At 41.9% G+C, this 27,977-nt stretch overlaps 1 protein-coding gene across 1 annotated transcript; it reads left to right on the forward strand.

The window, feature by feature from the left end:
* The first annotated feature begins 903 nt into the window (after nt 1-903).
* On the forward strand, nt 904-27,977 carry ddr2l (discoidin domain receptor family, member 2, like). Its single transcript, XM_044026285.1, is given in 20 exon segments — nt 904-1,274; nt 11,415-11,513; nt 11,616-11,718; nt 12,467-12,542; nt 13,407-13,559; nt 15,808-15,955; nt 16,040-16,145; nt 16,215-16,651; nt 16,732-16,821; nt 17,362-17,501; nt 18,304-18,415; nt 19,496-19,612; nt 19,986-20,037; nt 20,039-20,052; nt 21,692-21,936; nt 22,046-22,173; nt 22,710-22,907; nt 23,086-23,320; nt 24,662-24,811; nt 24,915-27,977. Coding segments are annotated over 19 exon segments (2,700 nt in total). The 5' UTR covers nt 904-1,274; nt 11,415-11,452; the 3' UTR covers nt 25,050-27,977.

Below are 27,977 nucleotides of genomic sequence, written 5' to 3' on the forward strand. Positions count from 1 at the left end.
AAGGGTTCCATTATGAAGCTACTGTCCCACATGACTGTGTCCTAAAGGGTTACAGAAAATGTCCATCTCAGTGATACAAAGTGATGTCAAAAAGATGTCCCTGTATACCTGTGTGTACGTGTGATTCATTCGGAATCATCAGCAGTAATCAATGATGAAGACTATTTTATGTAGGCACCAGCAGCTTCTTACATCAGATACAAAATAAATAAAAACAAAATCACATTGACCTACAATAGAGTATCAATTTTATTTTCAGTGACATAATAATTAAACGCTAACAAATCAACAGTTCATTGGGATATCAATGATCATTAACATAGCAAGGGTTTGTTGCATATCTTCAAAGGTCAAAATGCAACTTAAACTTGCTTCATTATACAATAATGTGTGGAGACCCATATAGATGTCAGTTTTTTTCAGTCCCCTCAGCCGGTCTGCCTTTAACTCCAGGGAGCACTTCAGACATGTTTGCCCCTGCCCTCCCAAATGTCTGTGCACGCCACTGCTAGAACATATTTATTTATTTTTGGAAACTGCAATCTGAGAACCTGTTTTTAACTTACAAAAAAACTGATATTTCTTAGTCGATAATCCCATAATCAGAATAGCTTCTGATTAATTTACCGATGATTAATCATTGCTAAAATACATTCAAAGATGTTAATACTCTACTTTGGTTGTTGACTTAAAGTTACCTTACCAAAATAAGAGTATTTTCAGGGCACAGTGCAGCTCTAATAAACCTAAAGAGTAAAGAATGAAGTTTTGCAGCAATCGTCCAGTCAGTAGGTTAGTGTGTAGTTCTCTTTGCAGAACTTTACAGCACATTTCCTACAAGTTCTCAGATGTCACACCCTCAGGGGCTCGTGTTGCCCTCCTCCTCCTCCTTCTTCTCCTCCTTCCTCTCCTCCTCCTCCTCTGAAACGGGATGTGATGTAAATACACATTATCTTTTTTCTGTGTGTTCCTCTCTTTGGACTGTGTAAAAAAAACAACATTTTTTTTCACGTCCTTCCAAACTCACAGTTTCAGGAAAAGTTGAAAAGGTGTTTATAAGGAGTCAGAAAAGAAGGGAAAAGACCCGCCGCAGAGACAAAAGTGACCGTTGGTTTTTTTCCACCATGATCCTGTAGCTGCTCCGCCTGGACTCCGACAACAGCCCAACGAGCTGCCGCCGCCGGGGCAGGAAAAAAACAACCGGAAAGGAGCTCCTGCTGCCGCCGCTGCCGCCGCCGCCGCTGCTGCTGCTGCTGCTGCTGCCCTGCGGACAGGTAAACAACTTTACAGCACCTGTGTGTGTGTGTGTGTGTGTGTGTACAGAGTGGAGGACAGTGAGCAGGGAGACATGACTGCAGCTTGAAACTGAGATTGCATGACAACGGCGGTGGTGGATCAGTGCTGCTGCTGCTGCTGCTACTGAGGCCTACACATGTGACACCTGAGCTCTGACCTGAGACCTGTTCAAGCATTATGGCGCACATTTTACACTGAAGTTGACATTTCAGTAACATTATATCTGTGACACTGTGCGGTTAATGGTGGTTTAAAAGGCTGCTGTCATAATATACATACATAATATAAACATTGTTGTCAAAATATAAGACATAACAAAGTCCTAGTGTTGATAGGCAATATACAATATAACTGACAATACAGAAATCATATTATACCATTATATCTATTCAGGCCATAGTAATAATAATAATATGGAAATAATAATATGGTAGGAAACAGCAACTAAATGGAAGAACTGGGCAACCTGTTCAGAGTACTAAAGTACTTTTAGATAGTACAGTAGTATTTTAATTCAGCTGATCAGTCTCTCTAAACCCGAGAACACATAAGATTTGTTGCTCTATTTTACCCACAATTCACAGTTCGGCAGAGTCTGCACCAGTCAGCATGGCTAGTTGGCACAGAAATATGTTATTGTGTTGAGTTGGCAAGTGTGTGAGGGTAACAGACCTGACCCAACCTCATTTGCAGTCAATCAAACATTAGATTTTTTGAGTTGGATGCAATCTGGTCACAGGACATGGAAGGAAGTAGCATCGTTAAATGTGTGATCCCAGTCTTTGGGTCGCCTGCAGTCCTGAAGCTACAGAGTCTCAGAGTGTTTGACTCAGACTGTGAACACTGGGAGCGCTGTTTACATTCAAAGAAAAACCTGGAACAAAGATTGTTTCACCCTTTGTGATGTGACCTGAAACTCACATCCTCATAGAAGTTCTTTTTCTGTGTCCAGGTGTTTCTAGGTGTTCAGGTGTAACAGTAGCTTCGTGTTCATGACTTTTTGCCACATGTGTCTCCGGTCAACATCTGAGTGTGATCAAATCCTTCAACTGTGTCACATTCAATTTCAAATTTGTTTGTGCTGGCTTCATTTAACGTTGGAGACCTATAATGCTAATCCTGTCATAGCCACGATGAATAATGCTGCTTTGGCTCAAAGAAGAAAAATAGTTTGACTTGTTTTTTATCAAACCTCAAATTAAGGTGAACCTCAGCAGGTTTGTCCTTATAAAATACACATTTATGCTTCTTGTAATTAATTTGTAGCCATCATAATTGGATCCAGATCTCCTCCTGAGCTCAACATGAAGCCAGTAAAGTGATGTGTGTGTGTGTGTGTGACTTCAAGCATGGATGGAAATGTCTTACATACAAACACCCCTGTCATTAAATATAAAAAATAAGTAATATAAAATATCTGACCCTTTCATCAAGCTATGATCTAGGTAATGATGCTCCCATTATAGCTCTGTAAACTAATATCTACTCAGTTGCACAGACATTCACAGGAAACAGTCAAAATGGCTCCTGATATTTATTTATTTATATATATAAAATCATTGAATGAATGTAGAATAAACACAAAAATTATCTTGGTGTTTTAAACATGTTAGTAAACCTTCACAGAGAAATACAAAAGAAAAAAGCACTACATGAATCAAAAAAAAAAACAACTAACACAGATCGAAGTGGTGGGTGATCGATTAAAGCGGCCATAGCATGGTCCTATCTCACTTATATGTAAGATATGGAGGTGTACTTACAAACATGAAGTCGTTTTATGGTCAAAAACGTCCTAGTCGCTACAAACAAAGCGATGTAAATGTCTCATCACTGACTCTCTCGTCAGCCGCGCTGTTTCAGACCAAAACCACACCCACAGAACACAGACTGTCTTGTGATTGGCCAGTTACCTGGAAGTGACGTATTTGGCTAGCAATGATCAAAACATTGAGTAATCTCGTAATCCCTTACGCTTTTGATCCGGAGTCTGAGCCAGAGTCAGAAGACACTGGGACAAGTGAAAGACTGCTGCAGGACGCCTGTAGCTTGGATAACATTGTGGTTACCGAGATGATAAACACACATGCAAGTGAAACACAAGCGTAGCGTGTAGCTTAGCCTGTAGCTTAGCCTATAGCCGGCTATCGCTAATGCTAAACGACAAAACAAGCACACAAAGACAATTATATACATATTGTTGGCACTGCTCCTTCCTTTAGGTGAAGTTTGGTGCTGTGTCCTGCTTTATATTGCTACTATCAACTGTAGAAGAAGAAGAACTACTCGTTGTAGCTGCAATGCAGTGTTAATTGGCACTTCCAGGCTATGGGATCTGTAAAGATCAGACATAATGCCCTGCTTGGAGCTGTGAAAGCGAGAGGGAGAGAGAGACACCCACAAGGAGAGAGTGACACACACAGAAAACACTGGTGGTGCACACAAGTCAGGGAGGGCAAGAGAGAAAACACAAACTCACACAGAGAGAAAAAGGGAGAGAGATTAACAGCACATGCACACACACACTTAAGTTTTGTCCAACAAGCCGTCAGGTAACTTTTTAAAATGAAACTTTCCTCCTAAAAGTCCATCCTTATCCATCGTTGCGCCGTAGACTGTCCTGTAACCAGGATGGCTTGGTTTGCCTGCACATGTGACCATGTAGCCACCAGAAGTAAAACAAACAACGTTAACTGCGTTCATTTTTAACGCGTTAAATAAATATCTGCATGCACAGTAATCAGGTTCAGTTTTTCAGGTGTGTTCCATGACCACCGTGGCTGAGGGATGGTCCGTCATTTTGAAGCTCTGCATGTTAAATCAAGCGCTCCTCACATTCTTCACATGCCTCCAGCTCTTTGTGCCTAGTACCCATTACCTGCTCTAAGGTCACATGTGCCCTTTAAATGTTCTGATAATGCAGGAAGCATGGAAACATCTACCTGAAACAACAGTGGCCCCTTTTACACCTGGTATTACTGTAGAATGTGTTTTCTGTGATCAGACAGCGTTTCACCACATGCATTTACACCTATTTACATGCATCTCCAGTGTCCACATCAAGATCTGATTGCTATCTGATCATGGTCATTCCCCTCGTCATCATCTCCCCCTCTTCTTCTGCAAAGATTTCCAGCAGCAGACTGCGTTGTCACAACCTGTGTGCTGCACGTAAAGTCGCATTATTGTATGGACTTCACTTTGCTTTTTATAGTAGGAGAAGAAGTCGTCTTCGACTGAGGAGACTGCAGTTTTCTTGCCACTTTCACGGTTTGCTGGGATCCCAGCCAATGTTGTATATCACGTGGTTGTTGAGGGTGGAGCCTGAAGTGTTTTGGCAGATCAGATTACAATCCATCCTCAATGAGTTATGGGTTTATTTACACCTGTGCACCTGTACTTGTGTACAAGTGACGAGAATTGTAATCCAATCACAGACAACACATTTTAATGCCAGGTGTAAAGGCGCTCAATGAGTCAACCATACCAAAATGAGTATATATGGCAAGGTTATACATGTTGTGACTGTTATATAACATTAAAGTCCTTTTTAGAAAACTGAGCAATTGTTGCACCTGTGTTGCGGTGCCACAATATTCTAACAGCTTGCAATGTGATTGGTTGTACACATAGCAGATTTGTGTTTCTCTTTTCATTGAGTCATAACATAAGAACGGTAATAGATACCAGTAACAGGAGAATTACAGTAGATGATCTGCATTTGGCTGATATTTTTACACTGGATGCCCTGCCTGATGCAACCCTCCTATTTACCCGGGCTTGGTACCGGCACAAGGAGTACACTAGATGTGACCCCTGTGGCTGGGGTGGCATGGTGGCTCAGTGGTTAGCACTGGTAATAGTTTGCACTGTTGCCTGAGGAGTTTGCATGTTCTCTCCATGTATGTGTGGGTTTCCTACCACCATCAGAACATGTATGACTGTTGGACACATTTGGTCAGGTTGGTCCATCGTGGCAGCGCGCTCAGTCGCAGTGGCTCTAATCAACCCTCTATCTGACCTAGTAAATATGTTGTGCAATTTCAGTGGACTCTCTTGAACGGGTTTGACCTTGCTGACGTGGAAAGTGGGGTGGACTCGGAGCGACCTGGGCAGACGGAGAGGGACAGAAACAGGATTAATGACCTTGGCAACAGGAAATGGACCTACGAACCTTGGAGCGAGCTTTCTGGACAGCACTTGGAGGGGGAGGTCCTTGGTGGAAAGCCAGACCTTCTGCCCTGGCCTGTAGACTTCATTCGAGCCGACCCTCGTAGAAGAACCGGACCAGACCCGGCGCCAGCATCTCACCATGGCATGGGCGGACGGCACCGTAACCTCCTTCTCAGTCTCATGGAGCAGTGGTGGTTGGTAACCGTAAGCACACTGAAAAGGAGACAGACCAGAAGCAGTGGTTGGCAATGTATTGTGTGCATACTCCACATTAAGTGCTCGCTCCAGCTAGGGTGGTCTTGAGGTCCTGATTCATCCTCTCCGTCTGCCCATTGGACTGGGGTTGGTAGCACGAAGTGAGGCTGGCAGTGGCTCCCAGTAGGTCACAGAACTCCTTCCAGAATCTTGATGTGAATTGTGGCCCCCGGTCAGAGACTACATCCCGGGGGATCCCATGAAATCAGACCACTTGGTCCAGCACCAGCTTGGCTGTCTCCTTGGCCGATGGTAACTTTGTCAGGGGAACAAAGTGGACCATCTTGGAAAACCGGTTGACAAGTGTGAGAACAGTGGTGTTGCCCCTGGAGATGGGCAGGCCAGTGACGAAGTCCAGCGAGATGTCACTCCAAGGTCGGCTGTGCACTGGAAGGGGTTGAAGGAGTCCCTGCTGGGGTCTGGTGGAGGTCTTATTCTGCGTGCAGACCTTTACGTCGTGGTCCAGAGATGGCAGAATCTCTGGTGGACGATGTAGCTGGTTAGCTTAGCCCCGGGATGACAAGTCAGCAGCGAGGTGTGTGCCCAGTCAGTGACCTGAGACCATTTTCAGGTCATGGGCGTGGGCAAGTCTCTTACGGCTTGGACTTTAGCCGGGTCCATTTCTATTCTCTCCGGTGAAACCACGAAGCCTACAAACGTTATGGTGAGTGAGTGAAACTTGCATTTTTCAGTCTTGACGTATAGTTGGTGGTCGAGAAGGTGGCAGAGCACTAGGCGAACGTGTTTTACATGCGGCTCTAAATCAGGTGAGAAAATCAGGATATCGTCCAAATATTTCAGTTAGTTTCAATTTAGTTTAAATTCGCATAGAACATCGTTCCACGGCCGGCACATAAGCTAAACCGAAAGGCATGACGAGATACTCATAATGGCGGGTGGGGGTGTTAAAGGCGACATCGAATACTTGTATCACACATATATGTTAGTTTTGGAGGTCTACTTACATATATGAACTTGTTTTCATGGTCAAAAACACCCTAGTTGCAGACCAAAATCACACCCCCAGAATGTGGACTGTGTTGTGATTGGCCAGCCAACAAGCACTTTCCCACTGTCCTGTGATTGGCCAGGTACCTGGAAGTGACGTAATAGATTGGCCAGCTCTCAGATACACAGCTCCCCCTCTGGCACGGTGGATGCTCTGCATCTCAGCAGCTACAACGAGAGTAGTTCTTCTTCTTCTGCGATTGAATGTACGCAACCAGATGTGCCCGGACTAGTACCGCACCAGGAGGCGCTGCGGTGGTGAGGATTTCTGATGACGACATCAAATTAAGGAAGTGCCGATCCGCTTCACAGAGCCCAGGAAAACAATACAACACTATTTTCTCAGCAGTGGCTGAAACTTTAGGGTTTCATAAACGAGGTAATGACGCAGATACACACACACAAACGTAGCGTTAATTGGAGCTTCCAGTCTATGTCGCCTTTAAAGTCAGTCTTCCACTTATCGCCCTCTCTTCTTAAATCTAATTTCATGAACACCCACGCCTCCTTTAACTGTTTGAAGGCAGTGACATTAGCGGTAAGGGGTACCGATTCTTGACCGTGATGGCATTCAGTGGGCTATAAACGATACAGGGGCGCAGTGAACCATCTTTTCTGGCCACGACGAAGAAGCCTGCCCCTGCTGGAGAGGAGGATGGCCGAATTATGGCGTTCGGGAGACGAGAGTGTATAAACCCTCCCCTTGGGAATAGTGGTGTATGCCCTATGTGGTGATGATGAAGGCTATTTTCGCACATTCAGTGGAAAATGCTTGTGGCATCAGTTGGAAGTGCAGGTCACAGTTTATCAAAAAAGGGGCGCAGTTACCGGATTCACCGGAGAACTTGTCCAGTGGTCCCAGACGTGGAGGATATACCGGTACCATTCCGGCTGGCGGTGGTATAGCGACCGATGGCACCGGAACTGTAGCTGCAGCAGAAGGGAGAGAGGAGGCGGCACGGGGGTCAAGGTTTTGTAACACACTGTGAATAAAAGGAAAAAGAAAAGGTAATATCTATGTACTTTTGATATTTGGTTAGTTCTTACTAGTCCTAGTTCAAAATAATATGTATGTAATAATGTAATTCAAAATGCCCTAAATTAAGTTTGAACTGGTCAGAATGCTATAATATAGATATTATAATGTTTGAGTCACTTTGTAAACTAACCGCTTGCTGACCTGCACCAAAGTCCATTGAGAAAATCAATAATTTTATATCACAGCACACAGGAGTTGCTGATCCATTGCTGCTCTATCAGTAAGTTCAAATGTGTTATTTTGTGACTTCAATATTCAAAAACCTTTTTCGGATTTACCTTGAACACTTGAGCACTAAACTTAATTTTCCTGTTGGAAATGGAGAGATGAAGTGGTGAACATGTTCTTAAGTTATCATTAATCAATGATTTAGTTTAATGATATTAATAATTTATATACTGCGTAATAGTTGAAGGTAAACGGCAGCAACAAACTTTCCCTTATGTGCACAGTGTATTTGGATATTTTGGGTCTTTAGTTTTGAACAATATGTTTTGTTCAGGGTGAACTCAGGCTCCCTCACCCCCAACGAGAGAGAGAGCGAGAGAGAGAGAGAGACATGTGGATTCCGAAGTTTTTGGGTGAGAGAGAGAGAGAAGAAGAGAGAGGCAAATCTGGGTTGCGTTGAATGTTTGGAATGTTGAGGCTTTTGGCTCCAGTTTGTTCTGACAGAAGAGGGAAGAGAAAGAGGGGGGAGGACGAGGGAGGACATATGAGCAGGGAAGGAGGAGAGAGGGAGGGATTAGGGTGGATATAAGGAGTGAGGAAGTGAGAAAGAAGGAGAAAAAAAGCAGATGGAGGGAAAGCAAAACAGGCTGGATTGATCAATCAGAAAAGTGACTGTTGTGACTGGTTGAGGGTCACTATTTTAACAATTATTTTTCAGCGGTCTCTCAGTCCAGTGGAAACCACAGTCGATGATGTTACGGAGGTCTTCTACTTTTAAGTATTGTTAAACTTGCCAAGACAAACGCAGACATTCAGATTAAAGAGATGGTTTATGATCATGCACCGTAAGTGTATTACAGACAGGTGACTGCTCTCTCTGCAGGCAGGCGTAGGCAGGCGTACAACAGAAACAAATGACTGTAGCCACCAAAAAAAGGCTCTCCTTGTTAAGTAAAAGTTTATGTTACCTTAACAATATATTCATTTCTTTTCTTTGTTTTAACGGTTAATCATTGGAAACGGAAGTTTGTGTCACTTTGTTTCATTCACTGCACCACCGTCCACAACGAACATCAGCAATTTTAGCCAATTTAGGTGGATTCTGTTCTCTTGGTCATGTTCCTATGATTACTTTTACTCATTATGTAAATAAATGTTATACTTGACACATTGTTATAAATTTGTGGGAGTCGGGGGGGCCCTAGGAAATTTCTTCCTCCAAAGGGGGGCCCAACAGAAAAAGTTTGAGAACCATTGCTCTATCCCACTCTCAGGACCAGAACCAAAAAGTACAGGGTGAGGATTAATGCCTTTTACATTTGATGACCATTTATTCAGATTAATACAATAATGATGGAGATGAACGCTTTCTTCAGTTCACTTGCAATGTCCTACACATTACTTGTATAGGTATCGTTGTGAGGACCAAAACATTTTTGAATGAGGGAAGTAAGGATGTTTTGACTGGTCCTCCCATTCTGTTACCCCTTAAAAGAGGGTTAAGTAAGACTTGGTTTTAGGGTTTGGCATTTAGTTGTGATGGTTAAGGAATGTCTGTGGGTGTCCTCACTATGAAAGCAGTGCAAACGTGTGTGTACTTGTATTTGTTACCTTTTTAGGACTTTTCTGGCATAAACACTGACCTTGTCAGGAGTAGTAGTCCTCATCAAGACTAAAACCTAACCTTGATGAACTGGTTAGGTTTAGGGCCAATATTGAACTGTAGTTAGGTAAGGGTTGGGATTAACTGGTTATGGTTAAGGTTAGGGATAATGCTTTGTTTGAGCCGTCAGTGCAGTGTCTTAAGAGGAAAAGCTGCACAAACCTAGGTTTTTAAGATTTTAAGATTTACAACAAAAAAAAACATGTTCTCTATGTGTTTGTGTGTGTCAGTGTTGCATAAGCTCTGTGAGTGGGCTGCTGTTTGTGTTTCGCTTTCATAAAGTGCTCCACTTCAACAGCAATAACACACACACACACAGACCACCAGTGAAGTGTCTGCACCGTATACAGTGCATTAGTCCAATTTTCAGCAGTGTTCAACTACAGGAACTTTTCATTTGATGTCAGAACAGCAGTGAACATGTAGCTCTAGTTGTAGAGCTGTGTTCCCAAAACATGTTCTCATAAGTCATTACATCTAAAATGTGAACATAAATAACTAAACTGAATGGCAGTAGCTAATTTGGGCACATCTTTTGTACAAATTGTTGCTCAAACATAATATTATTGTACAACACTTAACTTGTGTTACAATGCAATTAGATGATAAGATTAAGATAAGAAACAATAAGGTTAAGATACAGTATGAAGTAAGATAAAGAAAATATGTAATGCAATAATAGAAGTTAAATACAAAACTAGTTTACAGTGTGATATTTAGTAAGCTAAAGACACAATATGATAATGGTAGGTTAAGACAAGACACCAATGAGATGATAAGATGTACCTTGTTTTCATTCCTGTAGGGGAAATGCAAGATTACACTGGTAAAACCTTTCTACAATTTGGACAGTTTGATAAAATATCAATATTTGCCCAGGCGTATTGATTATCATATTGCATGAGGAAGGATGAAGATGTATATGGGGAGCCCGAGCCCAAGTTAAAAAGGGAACTTGGCTTGTAATTGGAGGGTTGCTAGTTTGAGTCCCCACCAGGTGAAAAAAGGGCTGTGGTACCCCTGAGCCACGTACCCAAACCCCATGGTTTCCTAGGCGCTGCTCAGTGGCTGTCTGTTGCTCCTAATTCTAGGAAGGTTTCTCATAAAGCAGGGGTGTCAAACTGGTGGCCCTCCAATCGATTACATGCCCGCCCACCACTGTGTGAGGTGATGGAATAGAGACAGAATATAAGACTAAATGTATTTGCCGGCAATATTATTATAATAGTAATAAGACATTTATTAAATGTATTACACTCCACATGAAATAATATATATTTAAGCTGTTTTAATCACAGTTATCCTTGTCATTATTTGCTAAATGTTTAATTCTCCATTTTTGTGCATCATAAATGTGTTTTTATTGTGAATCATTTTAAATCAAAACAAGCACTTTTACTTTGCAATTCTGTCAATATCATAATGAATATCTTATATTGCCCACCTGCTTCTAAGTAGTTGTTTTTTTTCCACTTTTTTTCCTCTATGTCGGCCCCTGCTTGACCAGACTAGATGCTCATTGGCCCCCTAGGTCATTTGAGTTTGACACCCCTGTTAGACGATGGGTTAAATGTAGAGAAGGAATGTCCCCTGCGGGACTGATGAAGGACTAATTTAATTTAATATCACCAAATCGATATTTTGACACACCTATACTAGATACTGAAAATAATTTTTAAACTAAAATGTTTTGTTTGTGTATGTGTATGTGTTATTGTGTGATGCTTTGTCTGAATTAATGTTTGGTGGTAGAAGATGAAACTTTTTGTCTCAACTCAAAATCACACAAAGTAACATTTCTCTCTCTCTCAGAGATGTAGCGTGTGTGCTGGTGTGATCGGTGGACCATCATGCACCTCTTCCTGCTGCTGATCCTTCAAGCTATAGCAGCCTTTGGACAGATTGACCCCAGTACGAAAACACACACACACACACACACACACACACACACACACACACACACAAACACATCCAGGAGTCCTCACTGTGTGTGTGTGTGTGTGTGTGTTACAGCACATTGTCGATATGCGTTGGGCATGGAGGATGGGCGGATCAAAGATGATGACATCACAGCATCCAGCCAGTGGTATGAGACAACAGCACCACATTACGCCAGGTCAGTGTGACGGTGACTCTAAATGATGTTGACTTTGTTTTGCTCTTTGGTTTTGTGCTTTTATTTTGTCATTATATTTCACATCCTCTCCACCCACTGACTATGAATGAATTAACAAAAACTTCAATCCTTCTGATGTCTTTGACTTTAGTCAAGTTGTTATTATGCACTTCATTTCAGTGCAATGTAACATTTTTACATTACACTTTTTTAGTATATTTTAATTTGAGAGTGTAAACATTTGCTCTGTATTTTACTTAATGTATATTATTTCTCATTCACTGTTTGTCTTTACATGACTTTATATACATTTGATCAGCTGTAATATCAAATTATATTACAATACAGAATAAACACTTCACTGACCTTGGACTGTGATGTTTGAATGAATGAACATTTTTTTTATTACAATGATGTCACACTGAAACAAACATGAAAAGAACTGCTGCTCAGTCCCAGATACAAACACATAAACAAACAGTGTCTCCATTCTATTTGTTTTTGACCTTATGAAGTATGATCTTCCAGTGGTGGGGAAGGGTGAGTGTGAGAAGCATCATCCTTTTAACCTTTGACATCATCATTCAGATTGCTGTCAGCATAAACACACTCATGCACTAAAAATAGTGAGTTAGTTATTTCCTAAGACACTAAACCAGCGAGTGAATCAGACTCAGAGGATGAAATGCTCCATGCCTCTGACTGCAGAACCTGTAGATGTACGTATCAACCATGTGTGCATTTGCAGGTTCAATCGTGAGGAGGGCGATGGCGCGTGGTGTCCTGAGGGACAGCTGGAGCCTTCAGACAGTCAGTACCTGCAGGTTTGTCTCTGTCCACCACTTCAAAGAAAGAAAGCACAGTCTCAAACGGAGTCACAGTGAGGCTTTTAAACCAGCAGCGAGTCATGACACTGAAAAGATAATGAATATAATGTGTGAACAATTCAAAGACTCACCCATGTGTGACAGACTGGCTGGAAATGTGATCTGAGTCTGCAAAAACTCGGCTACCCCAGCCAATCAGAGACAGAAACATCCAGATCACTGCTACAATAACCATTTAGATGTCCACCAATAGACATGAAAGTGAGCTAAATTAATCCTGGTTTCACACGTCATTCCCTGGGTCACTAGGGCTGTCACCTTTTCTAAAAGTCATGCTTGAATGAATATAAAGATATTCTCCATGTGGTAATAACTTCAAACAGTCTAATGTGCCCTGTTCGTCACATGTGACCAAACAGACGAGTAGGCAGCATTATTAGCAGGTTAGTAAAGAAAAATGTTTTGTGGAGCTCTCATCAGATGTGCTTTAACAGTAAGTGACAGATGACATGAAGTAACCTTTCTCTCGCTCTCTCTCTCTCTCTCTCACTCTCTCTCTCTCCCTCCCCATTTCTCTGAAAGATGCAGAGTAGTTGTAGTAAAGCAGCCAATAGCAGCGCCCTTCCTCTCTTTGAACTGTCTGGTGATCGGTCAAAATCTCCAGTCATGCAACAGAATTAGCAAAGACTGTAAACACAGAGTTAGGTTATGATAAAATGTTTGAATGAACTGTTGATCACTAACCTGTGAGAGAGGCTTTGAATATCACACATGAAAATAAAGGAGTTTTAGTTTGTTTTAGTTTGTGTCTGGCTTGTTGGTGTGGTATGTGATTTGACAGAAGCCTTTTGTGTTCTTCAGGTTGACCTAGGCAGGTTGACCTTCTTGACAGTGGTGGGGACTCAGGGACGATACGCCAGAAACTCTGGGAAAGAGTACGCCCGAGCCTACCGGCTCAACTACAGCAGAGATGGTCTGCTGTGGAAGTCCTGGAGGAACCGCCTGGGAAACCCAGTGAGTGGTGACGTGGTCGGAGTGGAGCAGTGAGAGACAGACAATGAAACAGGAAACCAGAAAGAATGGATGAGAGCATGTAGAGGAAAGATGTGATGGAGCGATAGAACAAAATGATGGAGTGAAGACTGGGAGAAAGAGGAAGGGAAGGAAAAAAAAAATACTGCTTCAGGTTATTTCACACACATGAAAGGAAATGGCACTCAAACCAGCTTCCTGTCAGCCTTCGAGGTCCCTGGCTGTCATGGAAACGCCACTAGGACGCAGTTTAAACAGATTTCCAGCAGCTTTTAAAAACATGAAAGCTTGTTGGTTGTTTTCTTGAGTTTAGAAAACAAGCAAGTTATTGTTAAAGAGGCCATAGCCCGGAAGTGCCAATTAACGCTGCGTTTGGGTGTGTATCTGCGTCATTACCTCGTCTATGAAGCCTTGAAAGTTAATAACAATCAGTTCAGCCACTGCTGAGAGTGCAGGGTTTGATTGAGCTCTACGAAGCGGAACGGCACCTCCGTTGACTAATAACGTCACTGTCGAATTTCACCACTCCTCTAAACAGCAGCGCCTCCTAGTCCGGGCACATCCGGTGACGTACTTTCAACCATAGAAGAAGAAGAACTATGCTCGTTGTAGATGCTGAGCGTATCGATTGTACAGAGTCCCATGGTCAAAAGAATAATAATAATTGTGCCCACAAAATAGCTATAACGTGCACACAGATTACTATTTTGTGGCCACGAAGTATGCACCCAAAATACTAATTAATAAATCATCATTCCTGGACATTTGGGTAAGCAAATCGAGCACACCTCCTCTAAGGTGGACACGATAGACAGCGATAGCGTGATAGAGTTTTATTTTAGGCTGGGAATGAGTTACAAAGACATTCTGAAAAGCCTGTCATTGCAAGGAACCATTATTACCGAGAGGCATTTAAACAGAATATTGAGAGGCAGGTTTCTTTACCGGCGCAGGTACAACAATAACAACACCGCTCGATTTGCTTACCCAGGTGTCCAGTAATGGTAATATTATTAATTAGCATTTAGTGTGCATTATACCTACTTCGTGGCCACAAAGTAGTATTTTGTGCACACGTTATAGTTATTTCGTCGGCACATTATATTTTATTTTTTTACCATGTCATGTCCGTACAACCGATACACTCAGCAGCTACAACGAGAGTAGTTCTTCCTCTTCTTCTACGGTTGAAAGTAGCACCAAACTTCACCTAAAGGAAGGAGCAGTGCCAACAATACGTATATTACAATTTTTACAAACCGTAAAGTGTTTTTTACACTTTACGTAAAAAAGGCTTTGTGTGCTTGTTTTGTCGTTTAGCATTAGCAATAGCCGGCTACAGGCTAAGCTACACACTCATTTGCATGTATGTGTGTTTATCATCTCAATAACCACAGCGTTATCCAAGCTACAGGCGTCCTGCAGCAGTCTTTGCGATGATGGTGGTTCACTTGTCCCAGTGTCTTCTGACTCTGGGTGAGGGATTATAGCGAGGGGCCGTGACGACGGCATTACTCAATGTTTTGATAATTGCTAGTGGTGCAGCTGCCTGTCCAGAGGGGGAGCTGCGGGTCTGAGAGCTGACGTGCCAATTACGTCAATTCCAGGTAACTGGCCAATCACAAGACAGTCGGCGTTCTGTGGGTGTGGTTTTGGTCTGAAACAGCGCGGCTGACGAAAGCGTCAGTGATGAGAGATTTACATCGGCTCGTTTGCAGCGACTAGGAGGTTTTTGACTATAAAAACGACTTCATGTTTGTGAGTACACCTCCATATCTATAAGTGAGATAGGACCACGCTATGGCCGCTTTAAACAATCAGACTCTGATGACAAACATTGTTCACTAATGTGTTTTGATCTGGAATTATGGCATTGGTAAATATTTTCCAAAGAGTTAATGGTTACAATCACTAATTTCAGGTCTTGTTAAGCAGCACATGATGTGCATTTGTAACGTATATGTTGATGTAAATGATATTCCCATTTAGAGGATGATAAAATATGATAGATATGATATGATATAGATGATGAAATATGGCACACACCGTCAAACCACTTCAAAAGACCATTATGTCTTTAACTTCAACTGCGTTCAATTAAGATTCAGCAACTCCAACAAACATCGCTGTAGCCCTGGTAACAATAGCATGAGTCCTGTTCAACACTGGTTTGCAGCCCTGTTTACTGATGCTGCTTTTTGTTTCTCACCTCTGGGGTATTTGTTTGCAGGTGATGGACGCTAACAAAAATGCCTACACCTCCGTCATCAACGACCTTCATCCTCCGATTATCACTCGCTACATCCGTCTGATCCCCGTCACCAAGCTGTCGACCACCGTCTGCATGAGAGTGGAGCTGTACGGATGTCCATGGGATGGTGTGACACACACAAACACACACTCACATGTGTCATGAAGTTGGGGGATAAAACTTGACATCCTGCCTCTTTAATCTCCGGCAGATGGTCTGATCTCCTACAGTGCTCCAGAGGGTCAGCTCATGATGCCGCCTGGTTATCCAAGTGCCAGCCTCAATGACTCCACGTACGACGGAGCACACGAGCGAAGGCATGTCGCACACACTCATGCCTGTTTTTCTGATCTGCTTCAGTGACTGACAGTCATGTCATCCATTAGGAGGCTGTTTGGTGGACTGGGTCAGCTGACAGACGGCGTAATTGGCCTGGACAACTTTCTACTGACGCGCCAGTACAACGTATGGCCAGGCTACGACTACCTGGGCTGGAGGAACGACTCGCTGGGAACTCAGGGATACGTTGAGATGGAATTTGTGTTTGACCGGCAGCGGAACTTCACATCCATGAAAGTTCACAGCAATAACATGTTCTCCCGTGGTGTCAAGATCTTCTCCTCCGTGTCTTGTTGGTTTAAACCCCGTCTCATTGCCGGCTGGGAGGTAGAGCCTGTGGTGTTCAAGACAGTGCTGGACGACAGGAACCCGAGTGCCCGTTATGTCACTGTGCCTCTGAACCGCCGCACCGCCAAGTCTCTGCGCTGCCGCTTTTACTTTGCTGACGTTTGGATGATGTTCAGTGAGATCTCCTTTCAGTCAGGTAATGCATATACATGTGCACACACACAACACATGGAGGCACACACATGCTAAAATAACATCCAGTATTTTGTCCTTCAGAGGACACCATACTCCCGACCCAAATGACCCTGGTGGTGACTTCCCCTCTGGCCAGTGAGGAGAGCACTGTGACACCAATACCAGAGACAGGTGTGATTAAAAAAGTGTCAGTGTGACAGATGTTAGACAGACTTTTCCAACTGGAAACTAGGAAGTAGGTGTTGCTTTTTAGGGAAAAACAAATCATCATCTTTAGCTCACAGATCTACAGCTGCCTTGTTTTGGTGAGTTTAAGTTACTTTTGTAGATCCATATTCAGGACTGCAAACACTGTTCTAACAAAACAAAGCATAACAGTGATGGAGGCAGCAGTGGATCCACAACTCCTGTACGCTGCTATGTAAAATCACCAAATTTCTCAGTGGACTCTTGTGAACAATTGACCAATTAACTTTAATTTTCTTGTTGGAAAAGTCTGTACAATGGTGGAATGTATTTATATGCTTTGAAAGCAAGTGGATACGGAGGAAACGGATGAAGTGATGATCAAAATGTATTACATCTTCTGTAATTGTATAAAAATATGTTACTATAGAACAAAAAACTAAACTTCCATTGTTTTGGGGGCTTTAACAATCACTCCACATTCTTTCTCACACATTCATCTCATTGACACTTCTCTCTTCACAGCAGCTAATCCATCTGCAAGTGTTCCTCCAGAAGGGAACACAGCCATTCTGATTGGCTGCCTGGTTACCATCATCCTGCTGTTAGTCATCATCATCTTCCTCATCCTGTGGTGTCAGTACGTCTGTAAGGTGCTGGAGAAGGTGAGTGAGTTTTCTGTTTCGACAGTCGATGTGATTTATTTTGAATGTTTGAATTTCCACCTAAATTTTAAGTCATGTCAGCACCTACTTGTAGTTTGGAAAAGTTACAGTCCAAGTCCAGAACCTTTTTCCTAGAAGGATCTAATCCAGGTTTTCTAAATCCTAATTTGTGATGATGGCCGGAACAGCTTGTCTTTGTTTTTGTTGTTGTAGCTTTACCTGAGGGACGACATGTTCATCAACTATTTTGTATTATTTTCGTAGAAAAATGAAACTGCTCTCAGGAGTTGTGTTGTTTTGTTTTTTCAAATCACCTCAGGTCTAATCAGACTGTCTCAGAGTAGAAGCTGATAGATTCATTCAAATCTCCTGTAAACTCTCCCATTGTTTTCTCTCTGTGGTTCTTTGAGCCACATGTTGAGTGATAATCTGTTTGAAGCAGCAGATGTGAACAGCTGTTCAGTATAAACCAGTTTTACCAAACAAGAGACAGAAAAAGGTTTAGACATTTATTTTCCCCTTTAGGACGTAAGATCAGAGTCTGTGGCTTTGTGTTGGTGTGATGTTTATTACAGACAACTTTGAAATCCCAAGGCAACTTTAGGATAAACTGAGAAATGGGATTTTTTTGTTTTAGTCAAGTGATTTCTTCAGAAACTAGAAGAGACCCAACTGTAGCAGCAGCTGTCCTCAAATGCAAATGGAAACTGAAGTTTGTGATGCCTTTTTTTTAACTGCTCCTATTTTTGATTGTACTGTTAAATAAAAGATGCATTTGATTGACCTGTGTCTTCTCTCCAAGGCTCCACGTCGCATCCATGATGAGGAAATGACAGTTCGTCTGTCATCCTGTAGTGACACCATCATCCTGCAGACCCCCCCTGTGCCCCCCCGCTCTGGACACGGCCCTTCAGGTTGTCAACAGCAGATATTTTTAATGCTGAAACAGTAGAATTAGAAAAGGTGAAGCTGGATTTGATTTTCAGTATGTTTACAGTGATTACAGTCCGAAAGTTGGCTCTATTCACTCAGGTTTTCCTGCATACATTTTCCAATTTAATCATTGAATCAGTGAAGTTACTGAATGTTCTAATTTGTGTAACACCCACTGCTGTTTAATAAAGATGATGGAACTACCTAACTCATTCACTCACTCAGTGTTTTAAATATAGCTATAGGCACATAGTCAGAGCTGAGTTCTCTGTGCATCCATGTGTCTAGAACCAGCATAAAACAAGCAGGCACAAGACACAGATGTTCATCCATTCATTCATTCATCCATCCATTTTCTACTGCTTTATCCTCCACTTGAAGGTTGCGGGGCTAGTGGAGCCAATCCCAGCTGATATAGGGCAAAAGTAACCCTGACAGTTCATCACAAGTGTCCAGTAAACCTCTGAATGCCTCTGAAAACCCACTCACACACAGGGACAACATGCAAACTCCAGCCACCATGTGTCCCCTTCACAAGACGTTCTCTCAGGAATATGTTGAATACCTCATCTCACCGTTGCACAGCCTTTTCCATAAAGAAAGCACTTTGTGTTGCTTTATAAACAGCTCACTCGCTGCTCCAAAGTCTGCAGAGAAAATCTGCTGATTGTGTCAGGATTTCTAACACCAGTATCACAAAATAACTTGTTTGAACTTACTATTGGAGGCAGCAGATGATCAACAACTCTCTTTGGTGCAACATAGTTGATCTATGAGGATCTATCAGGTACTGACTGTCAGTGTCAGTACAGTATCTTAAAGCTGCAGTGCATAGTTTTTAGTGATTTATGTTGATGTTGAAGTTATTATTCTGCTTCCACCTGTCATCAGCAGTGTTGGTTGAGTTACTTTAAACATGTAATCATGTACACATTACTTGTATATTAAAGTAATACATTGCTACATTGTTATATTGAATCTCAATGGGATTGACCTGGTTAAATCAAGGTTAATAAATGAATAAATAATGTATTCATTCATGTGCTGTAATGTTTCCTCAGGCCCTGCCAACACTGACCCTCACTATGAGAGGGTTTTCCTGCTGGACCCACAGTACCAGAACCCAGCGATGCTGAGAAACAAGCTGCCAGAGCTGTCACAGAGTGCAGAGGCTTCAGGTGAGCACACACTGCAACAAAGGTTGTTTGATTGTTACTGTTTTTTGTTCTTTTGACTTCAGTTTAGTCATAACAATCATAAATGTAGGGACGGTGCACCAGGAGAATGATGCCTTCAACACTGAAGGATCAGAGGAGTCCTGTAGACAAATTGCTGCACTTTTTTTAAATAAGCAGGTCAGATATCAGTCCTCTGTCACCATCACTCATTAACAGCTCTTCACTTTATTTCCTCTAATATAGTTTTTGTTTCTCTTTTTCTTCCACATTTTCTCACTGAAACTGAAAAAGTAAAAGCTCATTCATTCTGCAGTGTTTCTCTCCTTTTCTTCTCTGTGCCCGTTTCCTCTTCTTCCTCCTCCTCTTCCTCCAGCTCTTCTCCTTGGTAATCCTCTCTATGACCTGCTGACTTCCTGTCACATGGCGTGGCTGGCTGTGTGGTAAGAGCAGAGAAGTGTGAAGACAGTCACTTAAACATTCAAAAATCTCTGAGACAAGACGATGGCTTGTCTTCATTCACTTCTCACCCATGAAGCTACAGTACTTTGGAATTAACTGCATGCTGACGTGTGTTGTGATGGGAAAACTATAATACACTAGCCAGAAACAATTCTATGCTTCCATGCTCTAAAGTAGCCGTTCTGTTGTTCGACCACTGGTGTTCAGTGATTTCAGTGGTGTAGTGTTAGCGAAAGGTAGTTCGATGTTCCAACGCAACACCACTATTAGAAATGCCTCCTATTGCAATAAAAGCCCAGTTGGGCATCACAAGTACACTTATCTATGCACTAATCCAAGAACACATTTTTAAAGAACTGTTATTCCCACCCATGTCTTTGTTGTTCCATAAACAGCTGGTCTGCTGCACATCAGCAAACACTGCCTTTAGAGAATAAGTCATTTCCACTAGTGTAGCATTAGTTAGTATCAGCTGTATGGTAACATTTCACACTGAGAAACCTGGAAGTAAAATGTTGTGTGCTTTTACGCTTTGTGTTTGAGTTTAGACTGTCAGTAATTAAATTTGAATTCTGTGTGTTTCAAAAAAATCTTGAATTACATTTTTAAGTGTTTTCTTCTACTACAAGTGATGAACACATGATGATTAGATGCCTGTAACGCTGCATAATGGTGCAGCAGATTACCTCACAGCTAAAAGGATATCTGTTTGAATCCTTATGACACATGTTGTGTCCTATTGTGTTTGTTTGTGTTGAGTTTCTCAGAGTATGTTGGCCCTGAGTGATAAACTGGCATCCCCATCAATCATCGAAGGATAAGCATTAAGAAGATGGTGATATCATCTACTGCTTTATCCTCCACTGTAGGGTCGCGGGGGTGCTGTGCCAATCTCAGCTGACATAGTCACACCCTGGACAGTTTGTCAGTTCTTCACAGGGCCACACACAACAAACAACCATTCACTCTTATGGTCAATTTACTGTAGAGTGACCAACTTACCTAATGCCCATATTGCATGTTTTTGGACTGTGGGAGGAAGCCGGTGAACCCACACACACATGGAGAGACAATGCAAACTCCATGCAGAAAGGCTCTTGTTCCAACCGGGGCTCAAACCTGGGTCTTCTTGCTGCAAAGGCAAGAGTGCTAACCACTACACCAACCGTGTGGCCCTGGATGGTTATTATACCTTTTCTGTTTATCCTTGAGACGTGATGAGATTTTGTCCTACTAAAATGTGGAGCACTAACTAGTCGATCCAGATGGTTTGTTACAGAAACATCTGGGAAGGGTTCCTCAGAAGCTGCTGGGAAAGGAGCAGGCTTTCTCCAAAATACTTGCAGATTGATGCAGATGATTGGAAGAAACATGTGTCTTTGACATGTGTGAAAGTCTCTTGGTAAAACAGAAAAGTGAAAACATAATTTCTATTGAGAAATCCTCCAGTGCTGATCAATAGTCTAATCATTTCCAGGTTTGTTATAATTGATGATATAACTACAGTATATTGATATACATATGTGCAGTATAAATTGGTCCACTATGGTTCATGCTCAACTTTTAGTATGGACGGGTGGACAGACTGAAAACTAAAGACACACCTCTCTCTACCATCAGCATGTGGAGGAGGTTACGCTGAGCCTGATGTCACCCAGTGCACCCCACACCAGTGTTTCCATAACAACGCGCCACACTATGCAGAGACAGACATTGTGCGTCTGCAGGGTGTCACTGGCAGCAACATGTACGCTGTCCCCGCTCTCACTGTGGACTCTCTCACCAGGAAGGACATCTCTGCTGCTGAGTTCCCACGGCAGCAGCTGATATTCAGGGAAAAGCTGGGGGAGGGGCAGTTTGGAGAGGTGAGCTCTGGGTGGGGCAAGTTTATGAACTTGAATTGTTGGATGAACTTTGTTGTTTCTTGAGTTTGTATAATGTTCCAGGACTGCATAAGGTATTTATTTATTGCAGGTCCACCTGTGTGAGGCCGAGGGTCTCCTAGAATTCCTAGGGGAGGGGTCTCCCCTCCCTGACAGAGACGGCCATTCTGTGCTTGTCGCTGTAAAACAGCTGAGGGCCGACGCCACCAGCCAAGCCAGGTATTTGTGTGGTTCTATCTTGCTGCTTTTTCCCCCCAAATCAATGAGTGGGTGTTGATGATGGGACTTTCAGAGTATTACACTTAGTAACTATAATGTACTTAATAAAGTAACTGTTAACAAACAGAACAAATAGACACTCTAAAGATCTTTCCCAATATCATGCCATTTAAAGCTATGAGGCATCATATTGAGCTGGCTCGTGTTTTCACTGATAAACTACTTCCAAGAAGCTTAGCAGACTGCTATTCTTCCACCAGGGGGCACTGTTTAGTTAAATCTATACTAGATTTTCACATCTTCGTGACTTCACTGTTCACTCACTGCTCCAATCACTGCCTGAATGAAATTGCAGTAGATAGATTCATAGCCAGCATTTGTTTGAAGTGTGAATCTGAAATATTTAATGTCTAAGTTCAAGACTTCAATTCAATTTTATTTGTATAGCGCCAAATCATGAGCTACATTATCTCAAGGCACTGTAGACAACATAGTCTTCACCTGAGAATGTGTCCTCTCGTCACTCCCTCTGTCAGGAATGACTTCCTGAAGGAAATTAAGATCATGTCTCGCCTGAACGACCCAAACATCATTCGACTGCTCTGTGTGTGCGTGTCATCTGACCCGCTGTGCATGGTCACCGAGTACATGGAGAACGGAGATCTCAACATGTTTCTGTCACAGCGGGAGATCGAGAGCACGCTGACACATGCCAACAACATCCCTTCAGTCAGGTTAATACACCTCACACACAGGTTTTACATGCTGCTAAAATAACATCCTCCACTTCTCATGTTTAAATCAGTCAGAACTTATGTTTCTCAGAGGAACATGTGCATTCAGATCTTTATCTTCACCTCCTTTGATGTTTCACTTCTTCTCTGCTCAAATTTATTCTCCTGCTCCCTCCAGTCTGTCCAACCTCCTCCACATGTCAGTGCAGATCGCATCAGGGATGAAGTACCTGGCATCTCTGAACTTTGTGCACCGGGACCTGGCCACTAGGAACTGCCTGCTGGACCGACGCCTCACCATCAAGATTGCTGACTTTGGGATGAGTCGAAACCTATATAGCAGCGACTACTATCGCATCCAGGGCCGGGCGGTGCTTCCCATACGATGGATGGCCTGGGAAAGCATCCTGCTGGTGAGGCGCAAATGGAAAAACTAACTATTTCACTGAGCAATGTACCCAAGGTAAAAGTAGGCCTCATAGGTAAAATGAAATCCCCCAGGAGTTTAAGTTCAGCAAATTCAAATAACTTTTAATTATAATTAAACATCGGTTTAGGTCAATATTTACACATAATATACTTAAAGGCCACAACAAATGCATTCAAGTTATACAAATTACTGTTATCCACAACGTTAAATTTCCATCACCAATATTAGTTTAGGTTAACCATTCCATCCATTACCCTACCCTCTGTATTTCTGAAGCTGAACACCAGCGAGTAACTGAACAGATAACTCTTGTGCAAATTCATTATAACTATGATCAGGTCGTTTACACATTCCACAAAACTTTTGGCGATATGCCTCTGGCACAAGTTCATATGCTTTCAGTACTGCATTTTTTACACATGAATAGGTTTTACTCTCAGCAGTACCTAGAGCTGAGTAAGCCTCCTGCGTGCGGCCAGTCACTGTGCATTGCAGCATCAAGTGTGTGCACTGCAGCCGGCTAATGGTAGATGTCAGCAACATGCTCATACAATTTAAAAAAATGGTTCCACAAATTTGGGTAGAAGTCTCACATTTTTAGCCACATTAAATTTGTCAGGAGCAACCTGACCTGAAGGGGTCAGAAGAACATCCTGGATGTTCTAAATCGGCAGCTTTTGCGTACATTCCTTGGTCCTTTTATCAGAGCTAGTCAAAACACTCTGCAACTAACAATAGCTGTTTGGAAACAAATGTAATGTCTCAACCGAGGGAGCATTGATGAAGTGGTCAATCACATTTAGTCAATCATATTTAGGCTTTGTTTCGCAAACATTCCAACAGTTCACAGTACCAAATGAAGAAGAAAAAGAGCCTCTCAGGAGCAGCATGCAGGTGTAGCTGATCAGCTGTTAGGGGGTGCCCCGCCCACAAGCACCCCTGAATCACAGTTGTAGGTCATCACAACTGCTGATAAACACAATATTCACCTGCAGCTACTGTAACAGCTGTAACGCCAAGCGCTCTCTTTCTTTGCCCAGTCACATTCACACTTACACACAACACTCAAGTATTTCAACTCAAGTGAATTATATGATTGACACAAAGTAGGTGTCAGTGCACCATTATACGTGACTTTGGTTCATCTTTGTGATGATATATGCATCAGAGATCAGGTAGTGTTGTGTTTTTTGTCAATGATGACGATGAAATTATTTCATTGACGCCCCTTTTTTCATGACTTTCTATAATCAAGCAAATCACCAAGCACTCATCCCTAATCTTGACTGAAGTCCAATCATGTCCCTGCCTTCATTCTGCTCAGGGTAAGTTCACCACAGCCAGTGACGTGTGGGCATTTGGTGTAACCCTGTGGGAGATCTTCACTCTGTGTAAGGAGCAGCCCTACAGCTTGCTATCTGACGAACAAGTCATAGAGAACTCTGGTGAGTTCTTCAGGAACCAGGGCAGACAGGTGAGATGAATCGAACCCACCCTCAAAGAATACAGCACAGTACACTTCAGTGTGTCATGTCAAGTTAATATAACTAAGGAATTTGTTTTTTACTCTCTTGTAGATTTTTCTTTATGCCCCTCCTCTCTGCCCACCATCTCTCTTCGAGCTAATGATGCGTTGTTGGAGTCGAGATATCCCCAACCGACCCTCCTTTGAGGGACTTTTTCAAGCCTTGAGGCCCCACGTTAATCAGTGAGCTGGGGTCGCTGGGATGTACCATTCTGATACTATTTGTTGTTAACACGTTTGTTCATCTCTGGAAAGGCAATAGATTGACATGAGAAGCCGATGGTCTTGTATTGTGTTCCAAGAAATTAGGAAACTGGCAGAGACTGTGGTCAGATGGTTAGTTTGCTTTGTGGAAATGATAGCACACTATGAGATGGAATAGAAAATGGCTTGAAACATTTCATGTGGCCAGAACCTTTCAGTCATAGTGAACACAGACTTCTCAATGCCAGTTTCTTAGTTTCTTAGTTTCATCCATCTTTGTAAATCCTCTTTGACCAAAATGTTGTGTCAGACCTTGTGACTCACTTCTTTTTTATGCAGTGGTGTCAGAGCTATCACCATCTTTATTTCCTTCTTCACAAATTCTTCAGTCCTGGTAGTTTCTCCTGTCGGTGAGATTTTTATGAATATTATTATTGTAAAGCACTGTGTCTGTGTCTCAATTATTCTTGTTCATATATTAACCCACACTGGAGATAGGGTTAGGGTGAAACTGTAGTGTAGGATTTGTCTATTTTATTTTTTTCTTGGTTAATTGTATTTCATTTGTTTGATCTTTCTAGTTGATAAATGTTGTTCAGAGGGGGTTCTGCCAAAAGGCTGTGTTGAAACCTCTGTGTTTATTTGGAGAAGAAGAATAATATCAAATTATAAGAAAACACCAGCTGTGCCTTTTTTGTTGCCAAAGACAGGAAGAAGAAGATTTTCTTCCAGGTGACTTACTGTTGTAGAAAAAGTGGTTGTCTACCAGTGAGAAGTGAAGTAATGTTGGCAACTCAAATACTGAACCCAACCTAAAGTATAGTACAGAGATTTTATAAAATCATGTTAACAACTTATCTTTGTGTCCAACTGTGTCTTGTAAATTGGGTTCCAAACAAGGAAACGTAACTTTTGTTTTTAACATATCACTAATAGTGACCTTGACGTACAACAAAAACTTGCAAGTTGTCCATCAATCAAATGAGTTCAAGATCAGTTCAACATCACACTTTATTATTATACCTATTATTTACCTGGCCATTTCATGTCACCGATTCAGAGACCTTCTGAACAGACACTCTAAAGAGCCTGGACCTTGTCGTCTGTCCACTTAGGTCATAGGTCCTTTTCTTTTGCTCCATATTTTTGAAATGAATATGACTTCTTTTAAGGGTCTTGTTTAAAGGTGGGTTACAGCTGCACTGCCTTAAATGGCTGTAAAATGTGTTCCACCAATCAGCGTCCCTCAGCAAACAGCCCCACCCTTCGAGAGTTCCTGTAACCTAGTCCTTAGTCGTGAGTACGTCGGCTTCTTTGGGTGAAAATTTGGGGTTGAGGAAAAGTTTTTCAAAATCCCTGGTAAATGAGAAAAGTTCCTGCGGTAGAAAAGGTGATTGGACCAGCTTCCTTCTGCCGTGTGTCCGCCCACTATGTTCCTTATTAAAACATAATTAAGGAGGCAGTTTAGTTTGAATTACAGTGTTTTCTGACCTGACCATCAGAACCAAGGTCCAAACTAAGTTTCATACAGTATCTTTGTAACTTTATATACATTAGTTCCAATGAAGCTACTGTGTTAACAAATCACTGCTGCACATTTTCTTTTCTTCAAGGACATTTAAGAAAAGGTATATTCTATTTTTAATTAGCACTACAGGTGTCAACAAGCCATTCGTGAAATCTGCAATAAACAGATTTTAACTGCATAGCATTTGAAAAAGTCTTGTGGAACAAAATAAATATAGAGCTGTGGACTTTACAGTTGTCACCTCTTGCAGACTTTGATCGATCTGTGGAAAGGCAAATGTAGAAAAAGAGATGATCATGATGATGTGTGTTCCATACATGTATACATGAGAGTACATTTAATGACGTTTTTGCAAATGTTGATGGAAACACTGAGGCTTATTTGATGTGTATTTTCCCAGTTAAACATCAGAGACATTAGTTGCTGACACTTGTGAGACAGAAGTGTAGTACAAACAGTGAGGAAAATATAGTGCCATTAACAATGGAGCTAGTGTTAGTTATTACAAAGTGATGATAGAAAAGTGTTAACCAGCTCTTTGTGTTATCAAGCCATCAGTTTACCACGTTTGCAGCATTGCGTTATTTTCCCACTTTCACTAAGTATTTGTTTAATTGAACGTTTTCATATAAATGCTGAAATTGAATTTGTAAAATGGCTCAAACCAAAATCACATTGACAGGAAACAATAGGAAGACATATGTAAAGTTTGAGTACAACTTTCAGTATTGTTTGTAAGTGTATAGTGTTTTGTTATCTGTACTGTATCTTAACACTTGTATTGGTGTGTGTGTGTGTTCATGTGAAAATGAGTTTTGAGAATGACAATTTTCGACATTCCTTTGAACTGAGGGAGCTAATTGAGATAAAGTAGTTCACCACTAAACCACTAAACTCAATTTCCCAGAGTTCTTTGCTGCAGTGAGCCTGTGTTTTGTTCTGGTTGCTTTAGAGAGATAGATGTGACTGTTAGTATGATAGTGTACAGTGTATGTGGTCTATAATATCTGAGTGTGTGAATGCAGATTAGGTGTGATGAATGTTATTCAACGTTATCTATCAGAATTTATTGTAGCTAGTTCTCTGATTATTTCATTCTGGGAAGGTGTTTGGTGTTTTTCTTCTTCTTCTTCTTCTTTTTCAACAGGAATTCAGTAGTTTAAAATATTTCCAGCACAGATGTTAGTTTTCTTTGATTTCGTATCCACAGTGTTTGATCAGTCTTCAGTATTGTTTCAGACATATTGTACATATTCTAGTAGCTGTGTATATTAATATATTGGGAGTGAGGCACTCAGTGTTCTGTCGCCCCAAGTCAATTTCACTCTGTACTCCCTGATGTCTTGGTTTGTTTTTCTTATAATAAACATTAAAATTTGTCAA

Source organism: Solea senegalensis, linkage group LG5 (genome assembly GCF_019176455.1).
Source record: "Solea senegalensis isolate Sse05_10M linkage group LG5, IFAPA_SoseM_1, whole genome shotgun sequence".
NCBI classification, from domain to species: Eukaryota; Metazoa; Chordata; class Actinopteri; order Pleuronectiformes; family Soleidae; genus Solea; species Solea senegalensis.